This window comes from Trachemys scripta, chromosome 3 (genome assembly GCF_013100865.1).
Source record: "Trachemys scripta elegans isolate TJP31775 chromosome 3, CAS_Tse_1.0, whole genome shotgun sequence".
NCBI classification, from domain to species: domain Eukaryota; kingdom Metazoa; phylum Chordata; order Testudines; family Emydidae; genus Trachemys; species Trachemys scripta.
In genome coordinates this window covers 111,197,515-111,215,194 of record NC_048300.1, presented here as the reverse complement: position 1 = coordinate 111,215,194, position 17,680 = coordinate 111,197,515, and the positions used below count along the sequence as shown (strand labels likewise).

At 43.1% G+C, this 17,680-nt stretch overlaps 1 protein-coding gene across 2 annotated transcripts in view; it reads left to right on the top strand.

Moving 5' to 3' along the window:
• The window catches only part of TPD52L1 (TPD52 like 1), a 66,046-nt gene that overhangs the window by 9,146 nt on the left and 39,220 nt on the right, over nucleotides 1-17,680 (top strand). For both annotated transcript variants that reach the window (XM_034765741.1, XM_034765740.1), the window contains exon 2: nucleotides 10,132-10,247. In XM_034765741.1, the coding sequence (XP_034621632.1) occupies nucleotides 10,132-10,247 (116 nt within the window). The remainder of the gene's footprint in view (nucleotides 1-10,131; nucleotides 10,248-17,680) is intronic.

Genomic DNA, 17,680 nt, shown 5'->3' with positions numbered 1-17,680 from the left:
CTACAGTGACTAGATTAGTCAGGAAGAGAGAGTGATTGATTAACTTCTAAGGACAGAGTGGTTTCTGCATACACGTATAGCCCAAGATGACACGAATTGGTTTTAAAATAGCATATACATATTCTAATTCTAAAGTAAGTTCTATTTCTGTAACATACATACCCCAAAAGTGCTGAAAAAATCAATAATACATGTGGCAAGAAGATTACAAGAGGAACAAACAGTTACTTGGAGAAAAGGTTGGCTCTTTAGCTTGCTGATCTTCAGAGCATCAGAATTAGAACGTGAGTTTGGGGATCATGTGATATTGTCTCTGGCTTTGGTACCTTATTCTGGCCAGTGGGCTTCCTCAGTCACTTGGCTGGCATAGCCTGTAGTTGTCTTGGTCTCCTCATTCTTGGTGTTGTGGTGGCCCAGAAAGATCATGCTGCCTTGTACATGTACCTGGATTTTTAAGGTTGTGATTCCAGTTCTCTCCACCCAATGGCGCTTCCCCAGAGAACTTCCACGTGAATCAGGGGACCACAAGTCTCGTATCCTGATAATGTGGTCCATTCCAAGTTGAGGTTGGGTGAGCTAGTCTTTTGGTCACTCTGGAAAGCCTAGTCTCTTACTGACAGTTCTGTAACAACATACATTGCCAATGGCAAACACAGATGTGCTCCAAAAATATGAAAAACTTGGGCTCCACGAGAGATGATTCCATGAATATAGCTTGGGCCCCACTCCTGTATAGAGGTACAAATGGGATATGTTCCTCCAGTGTCCCACATATTCTGAATGTTTAATGACTACTATGGACTCTTACATCACTCATATTTCCATTCGTTCACTTCATTCTCTCAGCATAGCTGACAATATCCTGGGCATTTTACAAGTAAAGAATTGGAGAGCTAAGTAGTAGTTTAACTGGGTGAAAGGTTTTATCTCTTAGACTCATAGACTCATAGACTTTAAGGTCAGAAGGGACCATTATGATCATCTGGTCTGACCCCCTGCATGCTGCAGGCCACATGACCCTTCCCTGGACTCTGCCATTGAAGTCCCCAATCCTGTGTTTTAGTGACCTCAATCGGCAGAGACCCTCCTGCTAGTGATCCCTGCCCCATGCTGCGGAGGAAGGCGAAAAACCTCCAGAGGCTCAGCCAATCTACCCTGGAGGAAAATTCCTTCCCGACCCCAAATATGGCGATCAGTACTACCCCGAGCATGTAGGCAAGAGTCTCTAGCCTGTCCCTTGTTGGCCATTTTGCTATTTACGTACCATTGCTTGGTTTTCCTCGGCTACTATGTTTTACCATTAAACCATTCCCTCCATAAACTTATCTAACTTAATCTTAAAACCAGACAGGTCCGTTGCCCCCACCGTTTCCCTCGGAAGGGAAAAAGTGCTGTCAGATTCTATTAATAGAAACTTTACTTAAGCACATGAGTTGTGCTTACTTCCCATGGAGGTCAATAGAGCTACCTCAATTTGAGTCACTTTGTGCCACACCCTCAGCCATCTGTACATTTTGAGAATAGAACGCCTCCCCTGATTGTCAGTGTTTTCCCTATTTTAGCTTCTAGCTCCCCCTACATTCATACAGCTCTAGTCTAATTTGATTCTTTTGTTCTTAATTTGTTTTATACAAATCATGCTGATCTGTCACTTAAAGAAACAAGCATATTTGCAGAGAACAAATCTATCTTGTAGCACAATGGCACCTATTTTCTCATCTCCCATCATTCACTTTGTCTTTGCTGTTACTGGCTATAGAAAGGAAAATGCCCCTTCCATTTGTGACATGTTTTTTCTTTTCCCCTGACCCTTTAGGAAGTTGTGAAGAATGATTGATTAATAAATAGCTCAATGAATGGTACAATACTGTTATTACTTTCACTATTAATATAGTGGAAAGAAACCTCTGCTGGCTTTGAACAGTTAGTGTTTCACAACAATTGCTTTGTATGATCATACCTACCATTTAAAAAGTAAAGCCATCTTTGTTCCTTTGGGCAGCCAAGAATATTGTACTGTGCTTAGAGCTAGATGTGATTGCATAAGATGTTAAAGTCCAAGCCTGACTAATATGTACACTGGATATTTCAGAAAATGATTTTGGTTGGAGGGTTAGCTCTTGGGTTGAAGTCTGGTAATTGTTTGTTTTTCATAGGTAATACATGCTCTTTACTACAGCTGGAATTGTGCTGCTTTTACCCACTGAACTGCCACTTGATTTATCTGTGGCAAGATGGGCAAACTCTTTCAGAGTGCATATCGCATCTTAGCGTAGAGGTCATGTCATGGAGTATGTTCTGTTTGTTATTGCACAAGCTATCTTCCATTAGGGATGGAATAACAGCCCGCTGGCATCTGCAGCAATTCCTTCCATAAGAAAACAATATTAGGAAGGTATTTGAATCTTCTTTTAATGTGACTTTGTAGCTGAAAACGAAGACCAGTGCTTGCATACTGTGACCAGCAAGTTGGCCAGGGACTACAAACAAGTGTTCCACAAACCATAATTTGAGAACTGCTAAGCAATGATATTTCTAAAGCTATTTCCAAATTAGGGCTAGATTGTGCTGCTTAGGAACAGCCTAGATAAGGGGCTGTAAGCAGCACTAAGGCATGTTCTGCCTTAAGAAGATAGAATGCCTCCTGGAGCATTGAGCACACAGAGGCTACACTCCCAATCAGGGCCAGCTCCAGGTTTTTTGCCGCCCCAAGCCAAAACCAAAAAACCCTGCCTCCGAGCGCAACTGCCGAAGCGCCACCCCCCCCCCAAAATAAATAAAAAGTGGCTGGAGTGCCACCCCTGGAATTGTGCCGCCCTAAGCACGTACTTGCTTTGCTGGTGCCTAGAGCCAGTCCTGCTCCCAATACTAGACCCTACGCAACTAGCCAGTGCAGGGAGGAAATTTAAAGCACTGATCCCACCCCAACCTCCACCCCCTTTAAGGTAGGAGGCATCCCCAGTGAGTAGGGGCAAACCAGTCCCTGCCTTCCTCAGAAGGTTGAGGCTGCAATTCTGCTTGGTTCTTACAGGGAGTGAAGAAAAGGCTTCTTGAATATTTTCTCCCATGTGCACCTGTGCACAAGCCAGGAAGAACCTGGCTTTTGATTTTTCGTCCCCTGCACTTGCCTCCACCTCTGCCTTCTTTCTCTTTTCAGTTCTGTAGCTAGGTCTAGCCAAGCCACAAGACAGCATTGGCTTCAAGCTTGAAGGAGGTGAGAAAAACAAGGCACTACTGTCCACAGGAGAGAGGACAAGCTCTAGGATATTCACCAGACTCAAGCTCCGAGGTCCATATGGCAGAAGGGAAGACTCTCTCTCAAAGAAATTGTGTGGTCAACAGAGACTAGAAAGAGAAATGACACTCGCTTCCTGCTTGGATCCTCCTGGTGTAACTTAAGGAATGAAAAAAGAACAGTGGTAATTTCTGCAGTTTGAACTGGATTTTCTGACCACTTTTTAATTTTTATTGTAAGTGTAACCCCATAACCCTTCTGGGTGTGGTGTTCTGTCCCATCTAGTGGCACCAAGACAACTTAGAGAGCAATTAATGAGTCTGCTTTACAGCCTTGGCTAACAGCCAGTTGGCTTTTAGGTCATGTGGTAGAGGCTCATGCAGTAAGCTCCAGAGGTACCTTGTTCAATCCTGCCCACCAACAACGACCGGGGTCTGTCGGCGTTACACAAGCATGTCAGATGTCCCTTTCCTGGCATTGTGTGTTGATGGGGGAAAAAAAGAAGATGAATGACACCAATGTGGTATTATAATCTGGACAGCTCCAGTGTTCTTAAGCGTTCAGATTGCAGAAACTATAATTAAGTACAGGTTTTTTCTGCTTCGTTTCCTAATAAAAAAATGAATATGAATGTTTGCCATTTAGGCATTAATGGAAGATCTACACTACACCACAATCTAAAGCGTTCAGGGAAACAGAAGATGTAACTAATCAATATTTTGATGCTGTTGTCTCCGGTTTTATCTTTAAAATGTAACTGAGTTTGAATAATTTGAATGAAAAACGAGACTCGAAACATGTATTTTGGCTGATAATTCCAGCATGTATACTTGCAGTTATAACATTTAACCTGACAATTTCCATTCAGAGGAGTAGACTGGTTTCCAAGACCATCTACAGGGAAAAGAGGCAGCAAACACCCAGTTACATCATTCCAGCAATCATAGCAGGATACTTTTAAAAACAATTGTATACAATTGTCAGTTTCTTAGAGGCAGCAGAAGTTGAAATTCTGCATTAAAAACTGGGACTTACTCTTGGAATTCAATTCTGTTACCTAGAAGAAAAGTGTAAAAGTAAATGAGTAAATCCTTGTCTACACTAGAAGGAGTTTACTGGAACAGCTGTATTGGCACTCCCTCCTAGTGGCGATGCAGTTTGTACTGGAAAAAGTTCTTTTGGACTTTTGCTAGTAGAGCCAGTTTCCTGGCAATAACCAACACCAACAAAACCATGTCTTCCCAAGAGTCAAAACTTACTCACAGGTTAAAAAAAACTTGGAAGACTGTATGTGACATCACCATTTGGTGATGCCTGCCCTAGCAGTATTATCAACTGCATAGAACACAGGACGCTCACTTCATGATTTAGCAGGTTCTATGCTTTTTTCCAGGCCAGTTTCAGACTTTGGGCTAGAAGTGGGTAGTTATCCTCTAGCTGTAGGGTTGGACTGACTTTCAGAAATTGAAATCAGTCAAATAAATGTACAGGTGCCAGAATCCTAATATGGTCAATTGGTTCCATTTTGCTGCAAGTAAAACCAGTTTTAACCGAATGTGCACAAAATTAAAGAAATTAAACAATCAGTAATCTGGCAATGAGGTAAAATGTATATCTGTTCATTTCATCTGAAAAACTAATTTTAGTCATTCTGAAATGTTTCATTTGTAAACGTGCCTGGGATATATTGGAAAATGGCCTGAAATGAATTTATTAAGTCATAAATATCTTCACAAAATCTATTATTTAAAAGGCATCATTTCAATTCAGTCTCTCATTGTTTCATTAAACTCTAGGGGAAATGCAGCTCATTGACTCGTGCTAAAATTTCATCTGGTCTTTTAATTTACTTAGAGCTAGATTCTACCACATTCTCCCATACTGAGTAGTTACGTACTCGGCATATAGCTCCACTAAAATCAAGGGAGGTGTTCCTAGAGTAAGATATTGCTGGGTGTGAGAGAGGGGTAGAGTAGGATGCTGTTGAATGTGGGAAAGGGAAGGAGAGTTGAACTCCCAATGGTTTATCTTGTAAATAAGTGTCATTTTTATAAAAATTAAAACATATCAATAGCCTAGACAGCCCATTGTATAAAATAATCCTGGTTGCCTCAAGGGATATTTTAATAGCCAAATAATAAGATTTAAGTAAACAAAAATTGACATTCAATCAAAAACAAAGCAAAATATTTTGTTTGCCCTAGCAAATAAAAAGCCATGTATTCCACTAGCAAAGACCCTGTACTTGGAAAGCTTAGTCCCAGGAAACAAAAACAGTATCATCCCAGTTGGCTTCAATTGTTGTGATGGGGTGTAACACAAGAAGTGGTTTCTCAGGTAATTGGGTTTAAAGTACAAGGGCAGATTTTTTTTATTTATTTTTTTAAATAGGATGAGGCTTAAATTCCACAGGGGAAAAGATGTACATTTGCACATCTTCATTTGCCTGCTCCATTACAGCAGGTGCATGTACAAACTAAGTATTTGTGCTCGCATATGGGTAAATGTCTGTGTACATATTTAATTTTCCAATTGGGGTACGCGGTTTCAGTAATGAAATGCACTCTTTGAAGTGCAAAAATGCACAACCATTTTTGTGCCTAGACCTCAGGTCTTTCACATTAAAGTCCTGGATCTTGGCTGCCTAGATCCAGTGATTTGGGCACAGTAGAACTTTCAGCTTTCAGTGAAATAACCTCACCCTAGCTTAATTTATAGTACTGTAACATGGTGACAGATTCTAGGGCCCTTTCACTGAAAACATGTGGGATGGGGGGGAAAGAAGTGAGAGGGCAGGAGAAGATCTGATAAGGAACTTGGGTGCAGGGGAGAACTGGGACTGGCTGGTCAAAGAGACTGGAACAAGGAGCTAGGTGTGAGCTTGGAACTGAGAGGCTGTGAGAATAGAGAATATGGGAGGGTTAAGGTGGAGGCTTGATTGGAGGTCACGGTGACAGGGAGAGACAAATTGGATGGGGATCACAGGCAGCCTTAATTCTGGCATTTCATACCTTTGAGTGTTTAACTTTGTAGTCTTAATCTTTTAACATAGTTTTTTTTATGTATAATAAATAGATATACAGTGTTCCTCCATGTTTGTTTGATATGATTTATAGCTACCAATCTGCTCACTCTTTTCCATTCAACTATCTTTGGTATTGGGGCATTTCCTCTTATGCTACTAAATTCTGTGACATCATCCCTCTAGAACATGAGCTGTGTAAATCTCATCCAACATTAAATGCTATTTCAAATAGGTAGTTAGTTGGATCTCTCTTCATCCTTCTCTTACCTTCTTTTCTCTGAATGCTGTATCTGAGGAGCTAGATCAGTCTCTGGCTGGCCCCAGAGTTCATTTTATCCTCCTCAAACTGTGCTGAATTCTGTTCAGCTGTAGCTCTGTCTCTGTGGCAGCTGAGTGATGCACATTGTAACACATCTTTTGTTTAGGCTGTAGCTGACCCAGAGTGTGGTGGGGTTTTTTGTTTTGTTTTGTTTTTCCTGGTCAGAAGTTGCACTGGATACATATGGTTGTGGATTGGAAGGACACTGTATTTATCAAGGCTTCAGAGTCTAAAGTAGAAAGTTATGGTGGTGGCTGTTTTGACATACTGGTTGATGGAGTATTTGAAGGACTAAGCTGAGACCCTTCAGCAGAAAAAAAATAAAAAGACTGTTTAAGTCTGTAATTTTTTCCTTTCATTTCTGAAGCATGGACTGGAGCTATGAAAAGGCTGTTAGTAAGACTGTTTAAAATCTTAGAATAAATTGGAAACCATAATTGGCTTTTCTGGCTAATAAAAAATAATTTGGAAATTATTTTCCTGCAGTTTGTGTAAAATGTTTTTCTTTGTTTTGTCAAGGGTTTAAAAACCCATTTACTTAGCTTTTCCGAGCAAGCTAGCATGATGTGGTGTCTAAATGATCAATTTCTGCACAATTTAAGCTTTCATTTTTATTTTAAAGTTTCTGACCCATATGGTTACAAAGGTAAGCTTCCAAACATAAATCAACACAATGCTCTGTTCCTGAGAATGCCACCAGACAGGTCAATGCTTCTGTTGCAACTCATTGCTTTGCCAAGCAGCACCAGAGTGAAATCAACAAAACTATGGTCCGGTTCACTCTTGGTATTTAGAACCCTGTGGACTGCAGTTTGAAATTGATAAGAACCAGTGTTGTTGTATAGCAAAGTTTAACACACAAATGCCATGAGCCAAGTGCCCTAGGCAATCCACAGGGAAGGAGAGGTGGAGTCTGGTAAAGTTCCACATTCTCCTTGCAGCTGAGAATAGGAAGCATCCACCAGTTATTTAAGCTACCAAATTTCTTCTGACAGTCACTAGATGCCATTTGTAAAACTCTTTCCTGTTGGTACTTATCGAATAATACATGATACTCTGGAGATCATCAGCATCTGAACATAAGAGACAAATCATGGCCCTGATCATGGAAGCAGTTAAGCATGCGCTTAAGTACCATGAATACTGTCCTTGGTTTCAATGGGACTACATGATAGTAAGATTAAGCATGTGCATCAGTATTTGTTTGTAAGATCAGGGCCTCAGTGTGACAGCACAGTGAATTAAGCTATCAAGAATAACCACAAGTATACTCTGCTCCAAGATTCTGGACTATTCCACTCCCCATACCTGTTGCTTGTACTTCAGACTTACCAGCATTCTCACTTCCTCCATAACCTCAGCCATACAGAACGCAATGCCATCCACGGCCTCAGAAACAACTCTGACATTCTAATTAAAGGGGCTGACAAAGGAGGTGCTGTAGTCCATAATGAACAGGTTAGATTATGAACAGGAGGTTGCCAGGCAACTCTCCAACACCACATTCTACAGGCCACTATCCTCTGATCCCACTGAGGAAATACCAAAAGAAACTACACCATCTGCTCAAGAAACTCCCAGCTACAGTATGGGAACAAATCTATACGAACACACCCCCAGAGCCCTCACCAGGGGTATTCTATCTGCTACCCAAGATCCATAAACCTGGAAACCCTGGATGCCCCATCATCTCAGGCATTGGCATTCTTACAGCAGGATTATCTAGTTATTTGGACTCTCTCCTCAGACCCTAGGCTACCAGCACTCCCAGCTATCTTCAAGACACCACTGACTTCCTGAGGAAACTACAATGCATTAGTGATCTTCCTGAAAACACCATACTGGCCACCATGGATGTAGAAGAGCTTTACACCAATATTCCACATGAGGATGGACTACAAGCTGTCAGGAACAGTATCCCTGATGAGGCCACAGCACACCTGGTGGCTGAGCTATGTGACTTTGTCCTCACCCACAACCATTTCAGATTTGGGGACAACATATACCTTCAAGTCAGTGGCACTGCTATGGGTACCTGCATGGCCCCACAGTATGCCAACATTTTTATGGCTGACTTAGAACAATGCTTCCTCAGCTCTTGTCCCCTAGTGCCCCTCCTCTACTTGCGCTACATTGATGACATCTTCATCATATGGACCCACTGAAAGGAGGCCCTTGAAGAATTCCACCTAGATTTCAACAATTTCCACCCCACCATCAACCTCAGCCTGGACCAATCCACACAAGAGATCCATTTCCTGGATCTACAGTGCAAATAAGTGATAGCCACATAACCATGAACAAGAAACGTGAAAAATATAGTGTATATTGATTTACTGTATAACATAGTGCTATATCGACCAGTTATATTGTCATCCTTGTTGTGGACATCACACAGCAATGATCCATATTTATTAACTGATTTATTTTTTTTAATTTGAAGAAAGGCTAGGTTTTTCATGTTGTTTTCTTCTATATTATATCATGATGCAGTAGCGTTGTATGCTGCATCCAGTGATATTTGATTTTTTTGATCTTGTTGGTGCCTTCAGGTCAATATTATACAAAAACTATACAACAAAATACTATTGTTCTCCATGCCCACAAGGGTGGTGCAAGAAGTAATCAGCTTAGTTTACAGCAGGAGAGATCTAGGTTGGTGTGATGGGGTGTTTAAGCCTCACATGAACAATTTTGGGCCCAGCCACATCGGCAGAGCATGCTCCAGATGGAGCTTAAAAGGAAGCCAGACAGCTCAGAAAGGGGCTGACAAGGCAGAGAGAGAAGGACCTGTCCTGGGTGCTCCTGAGAAGGGGTGCTGCAGCAACTCCTCTGAAAAAAGAGGAACCTATGTGGTCGGCTCTGTCTGACTAAAGATACAGTCAGTACCTTTTTTCAGTTTTGCTACAGACTGCAAAGCTTGACTATAGAGTGGGAGGTAGCAAGTGTCCCAGGGATGGCAGTCCTAAGGCACTCATGGCCTTTGTTAACCCCCACAGGGTCTGGGACCGTAGCCTGGTGGAGTGGGAGGGCCCAGGCTCCTCTTCCAGTTCCCCTTTTCATTTAAAAAAAAAAAAAGACTCCCTAACCACTAGGTAATGTGTCCATCAAGCTCCAGTCGTCATAGTTGGATCTTAGGAAAAGCTTTCTAACTATAAGGCTATTTAAGCACTGGAACAGTACTTAGGGAGTGGAATCCCCCATCATTTGGTGTTTGTCTAACCTGTTCTTAAAACTCTCTGTCAGGGATGGCCTAGGCATACTTAACCCTACCTCAGGCAGGGAGATGGACTAGATGACCTCTTGAGGTCCTTTCCAGCCCTGCATTTTTATGATTCTGTGATAATCTATCATTTGCAATAGGTTTACAAAAGCAAAAAGAGGACTCCAAATGGGCTGTATCAGAAAGACCTGGATAACACTAGTGCATGTAACAAAAGTTAGGCCTTTATTTAGGTTTCGTACAGTTGGTCACCCTCTGCCCCCTCCCTGCCACCACTCAGTAAATGTATTGTAAGAGTTTTATTGACTATTCCTTTCTTATTTTCAAAGGTCTGCTGGAAACGCAGCCATTGCACGAGACAGATGAAGAAGTGGTCACTGATATTGATTTCACAAGCATGATTTCTGAAGAAGAGAGAGAAGAATTAAAGATTGAGCTAGCCAAGGTAATGCTTTTTGATTCTCTGGATATTAATAGTTATACCTCCTGAATTTGGAAGTTATTAGCAGGATGAAGTGCAGATGTCACAAGTACATTATATTTCCTTTATTTAATTATTCTAGACTAGAATAGTGCGAGGTGATTCATTCTGTCAGATTATTTTTGGAAAACGAATCCTCTCTTGACGGCAGAGGTAAAATTAGTGGGTGTGCTATTTTAACAGACGAGCCATGTGTCATTAGTCTTAAATTTGCAGCCTATATAGTGAATGAAAGATTCCTGAAAGAACCCTGCCTCGATTTCCCCTCTTCCAGGCTCCTCAATACACAACTCCTCATGCACAAAAGGCTTTCATAAGTCCAGTAACAACCACTCTTCTTGAAGTATGGTGTGTTAAAACAAAGCTCCAAAACAAGCATCGAAGGTCTTCCTTCCTCCCACCCCTTAAAGCTGGGCCCAACTCCTCCTCCCTCAGGTATTGGTTCGTTCTCCTGTGACCAGAGAAGACCTACAGCCTGGCCTGCCTTTTTGCCACTCCCCAAATGGAAGACAAAACTTTCAGCTGGGTCTTTCTACCTTCCTGAGGGGCCAGTACAAGATAGTGTCTCTTCCTGCAGCTCCACTCTGCAGTGCCTCACTTTAGCTGTTCACAAGCTTCTGTTTTTCTAACCCTCAGAGGCCTGGTTTTGTCACATGACTGACTGTCATGTTACTTGATTCATTCTTTCCACCTGGGGAGGCAAATCAGCTGTGTCAGAGATGGGCTGAGATCTCTCTCTCTCTCTCTCTCTGGAAGGGCCAGCTCGCCTATGATACACTTACTGAAAAGAACTGATTACATGATTCTTAAGAGAAAACGACACTGATGGTGATTGCAACGTCATGACAACACAACTTCTTACAGTACTGTGAAGAGAATTTGCAAAAAAAAAAAAAAAAAAATCCCAAATGACTGAAGGACACTGGGGGAGCCTGAACTGGACGAAATTACATGGCACTATTGATTTAGTTTTGGTGAGGTTAGGAAGAGAGTCAACATCAGGCTTATCAAATTATCGAATGATTGTGAACTTCTATTCAATCTCTCATAATACAATAAGAAAGAGACAATCAGTGAAACCAGAAGGTGGGAAATTCAAAACAATAAAAGTTCCAATTCTAGGGATTTTAATAAGCCAGACATTTTGGAAGAGACAAAAACCTTCAAGCTTCAGTGTATGAGTAGACACTAACAGTTGGCAGGGTCATAGGAAAGTTCTTCTGTAATTGAACCATCCTCTGGAGCATCTGGTACTGGCAACTACAGGACACTGATACAGGACTAGATGATGTAATTCTAAGGTCAATTCTTAGCAGAGACTAGTCTCTCTCCACTATGCAGTAAAAATATTTAAATTGCAGTTAATAGTCATAAGAACAGCCATACAGGGTAAGCCCAGTGAGCCATCTAACCCAGTATCCTCTCTCCTGACCATAGCCGGTGCCAAGTGCTTCAGAGGGAATGAACAGAACAAGGCAATTATCAAATGAGCCGTTCACTGTTATCCTGCTCCAGCTTCTGGCAGTTGGAGGTTTAGAGACACCCCGAGCATGGAGTTCCATTCCTAACCATCTTGGCTAATAGCCATTGATTGTCCTATCCTCCATGACCTTATCTGATATTTTTAACTAAGCCACTGAGACTTTTGTTTGATTCATTCTATACACTGACTTGTGATTTCCTGAAGGAGTAAAAGCCAAGTGATTGTTTCTGCCCAGTTGGGCTTTTAAGGCTAATGTCTCTGAAATGTTAGCTACATGTTGCTTCTATAGTGAATTTGTACACCTGTAAATAATAGAAAGGAAGCTGATGTATGACTGTTAATTATATTTATATATCTGGCTCAGGACATGCGGATGGGATAAGAGTTATTTCATGTTTAAAGCAAATGTGTGTGTCAGCTCGCACACACTAGCTCTTGGGTTCATTGATCTGCATACTCTTCTGGCAGAGCAGACTGAAAGAGAGCGAAGGCGGAAAATAAAGAAAACTCCTTGTAGTTACCTGCAAATAATGAGTTCCCCAAGAGTCTCATCCTATGAGGTCCTGAGCACCCTTCACTCTCATTGATGTCAGCAGGAATTGAGGGCACTTGGAACCCACCACACAGGATGAGACCCTTAATTCAAGTATTCAAAGACAAATTGAAAGTTGTTCTGTCGTCACTAGAATTACAGTATCTAGGTCAGCTGGGCTGTTTTAAGACGGTTTTAAATTGCTCACGGCATTCTAGTGGCATGTAATTATGTTCAAAGAGAAAACACTTGAGCATTGCATTTAGAAAAAGTCTGGAGAATTTGGGGAGATTCTAAGGCTATAATTAAATTAAGATCAAGTTTCCTGGAAGAGATTTTTTATTTTTATTTTTCCTAAGGGCTCGTCTACACTGACACTTGACAGCGCTGCGACTTTCTCACTCAGGAGTGTGAAAAAACACCCCCCCTGAGCACTGCAAGTTTCAGCGCTGTAAAATGCCAGTGTAGACAGTGCACCAGCCGTGCTCCCAGCGCTGGTAGCTATTCCTCTCGTGGAGGTGGGTTTTTTTAGAGCTCTCTCCCAGCGCTGTGCCATGACTACACAAGCTGTTAAACTTTAACGGTGCCAGTGAAGACATGCCCTAAGGCACAAAGAGCTTTTAGGCTCCCAACTACCGCTGAAAGTAACTTCAGCGGGAGTTGGATGTAGCTGCTGGTTATTCCTTTGACAATCTCCCCTCCCTGCTTTAGCTTCAGGTTCCTGTAGAGCTCTCTTCTACCCTCTACTCCACCAGTGATACTAATCTTGACACACAAGCCCAATAGTACACATCTCTCACAGTTATCTCTGTGCTTTATGCCACACTCTCCTTATACCTGTGTTCTCCCTGTGTCATTCAGTAAGGACAGCTAGCCTCTCCTTCAAATCCTTCCTCAAGGCCCACTTCTTTCTTGATGCCTACAAGAGATCAGTTAATAGAATGAGTGGCTGTCAGGTATGCTTGATGTGTATTTATTTAAACAAACAAAAGAAGATATATATTGTGTGTGTGCATATATCCGATTATATAAAAATACTCAGTCTTTTTTTTTTTTTTTTTTTTAATTCCCCCTGGTCTTGTATGTTGCTGGTCTTGGGGATGGATTTTTAAAAGACCAGTGAACCTTTGATCTGTTTTCAGAGTAAGAGAATGTATTAGTGTGCGAGATAAAAGTAGTTCTGGGATCAATAACATAAAACCAGCCTTGGAAGTCAGTGCTTTATTCATTAGTGCTTGCCTAATTCTTTGCAGTTTAGAGGGTTAAATCATACAATGTCCAATAAGATAAAGGGGATTCCAGGACACTTAGATAAGGTTGCCAGATGCAGGGCCGGCTCCAGGCACCAGCTTAACAAGCAGGTGCTTGGGGCGGCCAAGGGAGAGGGGCGGCACCTGCGGCAATTCGGGGGCAATTCAGTCTAGGAGCGAAGGACCTGCTGCTGAACTGCCGCCGCCAATCGCGGCTTTTTTTTTTTTCCCCCCCAATTGCCATCACGGCCTTATTTTTTTTTTTTCTTTTTTTGCTTGGGGCGGCAGAAATGCTGGAGCTGGCCCAGGCCAGATGTCTGGTTTTCAACCAGAAAGTCAGGTTGAAAAGGGAACCTGGCAGTATCTGATCAGATATACTAACCAGACACTAAAAGTCCAGTTACTGCAGGTGTGTGTGGAGGAGAGGGTGTGAGAGTGGCAGCCTGTTGTCCAGCCCTGAAGTGGCAGCTCCTGTGGCAGCATGCACACATGCACCAGCTCAGGCCACAAGCAGCTCCTTTGAAGAGCGTGGTTTGCAGGGCTGCAGCTGAGAACAGAGTGCGGGGATCCATAGTGAGCAGGATAAGGGATTCCCAGTGTGTTACCCTGGTTCTAAACATCCAAAGCCCTTGGTAACAATTACTCTTGGTGAGGCAGTGGCAAGAAATAAATCAATGGAAATGGGCCATCTGATGGGTGGTTGGCACAATCAGTACACCACAAGAGTGCTTCCACTTAAAGCTCCACTTTATTTAGTCTCGAACACTTACACACACATCCACAACAGGTTAGTAAAACGCCCCCAAAATTAATAATTACCAAAGTCTGAAGCGGTCTTCAAGTGGTACAACAGCTGTCCAATTGGCCTGTCTTTCAGCGGCCACTCGGGACCCTACAATGGGTCCACGAAGTGTTCCTGAAAAGTCCAAATACTAGGGTTACCATATTTCAGCAAGCAAAAAAGAGAACGGGAGGAGCCCCGCCCCTGCCCCTTCCACTCCCTCCCACTTCCCGCCCCCCTCAGAATCCCCAACCCTCCCCCCGCTCCTTGTCCCCTAACTGCCCCCTCCTAAGACCCGCCCACCCTAACTGCCCCCCAGGACCCTACCCCCTACCTGTACCCTGACTGACCAAAACCTTATCCATCCCTTTCCCCCAGAAAGCCCCCCCGTATCTTGACTGCCCCCTCCAGAACCTCCCTGACCCTTCTCCGACCGCCTGGCCCCCTTACCATGCCGCTCGCAGGCTGGGCAGCAGGGGAGGAGCTCCAGACTGCCGGAGGCAATCTGCGAATGCAGGGAGGGAGGGAGTGATCTCTGCTGCAGGGGAAGTGGAGGAGGGGCTCTCTCTGGCTGTCGGAGCCCCATGTAAGTGGCACCATCCAGCCGGCTGCCCTGTTAGCCGTGTGCGCGCTCTGCATGGGGGGCGGGGGTAAGTCTGGACACTTACAAATTCTCCCCGGACGCTATTTTTAGCTCAAAAAGCTGGACATGTCGGGGGGAATCCGGACGAATGGTAACCCTACCAACTACCCCATACTTTCTCTCCTTATTTATTCAAGTTAGTGCAACAATAACAAGTCAATCAAAAAAAGAACTTGTTAAGCAAGCAATTTCAAAGGTTAAGCAAGAAGTTTTTCTTAAACCATCAATTAGACAGATGTATTTGTTTTTTTCAGAGCCCGCATGTTTTGAAGGCCCTGACAAACACATCCCAAAGGGCAGATATGGATAAGCTTCCTGTTTTTCTAAAACACATCTCAACAATTTCAACAGAGATCTTATCAGGAAGGACAGAGGGTCAAACCCCACCCCCACCTGCTTGCTTAGTTATGCTAAGGTCTTTCCAGTGGCTTACTAAGACCTACTGATTTAGCTGCTTTTGGCAACAAGTATGATAATGCATATTCCAATTATTGGTAGTGGTCCTGGCATTTTACTCATCTACCAAGATCTTCCCATACACACAAGCATGGAGCGTGAGCTGCCCCTCCAGCTGGTTCTTCCCCCCCCCCCCCCCCAGCCGCACTCGGGCAGCTCCAGCGGGTGGGGAAGGGGGCTGCTGGGTAGGCAGCGCCGAGAGAGGCGGGAGGCTGCTGGGCAAGAGGGGCCGCGCCCTAGTTTGCCGGTGGGGCTACCTGGCAGCTCCTGTGCAGCCACAGCACTCTTCTGACCTGCACTGCCAGGTGCCAACCCCAGCTCCAGCAGGGCCAGTCCCTTGGGGCTGCTCAGACTGGAGTTGAAGGGAGAAAGCAGTGAGGGAGGCAGGTGAGGAGTGAGTGGGGTGTGGGATCTGGGGGAAGAAGGCCTTGAGAGAAAGGGCGGGTTAGGGGGGTCTAATTTTCAGACGTTAGAAAGTTGGCCACCCTACTCTTCGATATCTATAAATAGGATACACAGGAAAAAACAAAACAGCTTTAATGGAAATTCTAATTGTGTTGACAAGAATAACTATATATTTGTCCTTCACCCTCACCACTACTGCAACTTAATTATTACATGCAGCTGCCTATTTTGTGAGGTAGAGATTTTAAGCCCTATGCAGACTAATGGCATGAGAAGATTGAATAAATGGTGAACTGTTTCTAGTTGTCCTCTCCATAGCCAAATGTCCTAGGTAGATAACAGCATTATTTTTGTATAAAATGTGTTTGAAAAGACATGTCTGCCAGAGTACGAAAAGTAGCACCATAGATTGCTTTTGACTGAACATATTCTTTAGACCTTATTCATGCACAAGTTGGTTAGTTCAAGATCAGTTCTTAGTTTGACTTTTTTTTTTCTCCCTTTAACTGAAATGTTACTAAAGATTAGATGGCAGGTTATAGGGCAGTTTCTGCTTTCTTTGTGTCTATGCAAGGAGTCCCACTGATTTCCCCCCGTAAGTAAAACTTAGTCTGTCGTTATCAAGTCTAAAAACTTTTCAGAAATAGACAGTCAAAGGCATAGGCCTTGATTCTCTGTTCCTCCATTCCCAGGCTGGGTGTGGACAAACAAAGTTACTTTAAGACATCTTTTTGCCTTTGACATTCTCAGGTCTTCAGGGCTGCTGCTCTAGCTTTTATGCTTGGCGTGCCTATGGATCCCTATAGCCAGTGGGATAGGCAGAGTAGAGAGTGCTCTTCAACCACTCCCTTTCTCCTGGCACGTCCACATACCAGGGGATGTGACAGAGATGGTATAGCTCTGCTCCGTCAGCTTTATATAAAAGTAGGAATTCCTCCTTTGCCAGGAAAATTCCCGGTGATCTCTTCAACTCTATCTATTCAGCCCCTTTAGCTGTTGGAGTGACATTAAGGAGCTGCAGTGGAGCAGAGAACCAGGCCTATAATGTGGAGCCTGGGCGTGAGCACTAAGTTGTTCTAGGCTCTATAGCTGGTACCTTAAACATAGTGAAGTTTTTACTCTAGAAATGACTTCTTCCCCTTTATATTGGGATGGTTTGATAAATTATGGGCCAGATTGTTACTAGCCCTGAGGAGGACATGTCTGGGTTGGGCAAGGTGGCTTATGGCATGACACCCCAAACACCCTAAACAAGGGCCAGTTCCAATAGCAGTCCCTATATCTACACTATAAGAGTCTCTATTGTACTCAGACTAATATTTGGCCACCCTTGGTAACATCTAATGCTTTAAAAAAAATCAATTTTTTTTTATTTCAAACATATAAAACAGCAACAGAGATTAAAAGTCTCACATAGAAAAAGCATAATGCTTTTTGAAAAACAATGCTCTTTATTTAAAACCTATTTGGGGAGGGGTGAGTATTTTATATGGTCCAAGACTGGAGGGTTGTGATACTTTTTACGCTGAAGCTGTAAATAGGAAATGCAAAGCTCACGCATTCAAAGGAAGACGGCTGTGTTAAATGGTCTTCCTCTGCTCCTACCCATTCCCATTTTCTGTGTGAATTAAGTGCTTGTGTCATTTAAAGACTCGTGATGCCCCCAAGCAGTTCTTGCTGCACAGTTACTTCCCAATGGTGAGAACTCTCCCCTTTACTAGGTGCATGGAGTGGGGAGTGTGGGGTCATACATTTAAGGAAATGTGCATTTTGAGCTGAATTTTAATAATGGATGTGGTCGTCTGGGCATCTTCCCAGGGACCAGCAAAACTGCTCTAATCCCTTTT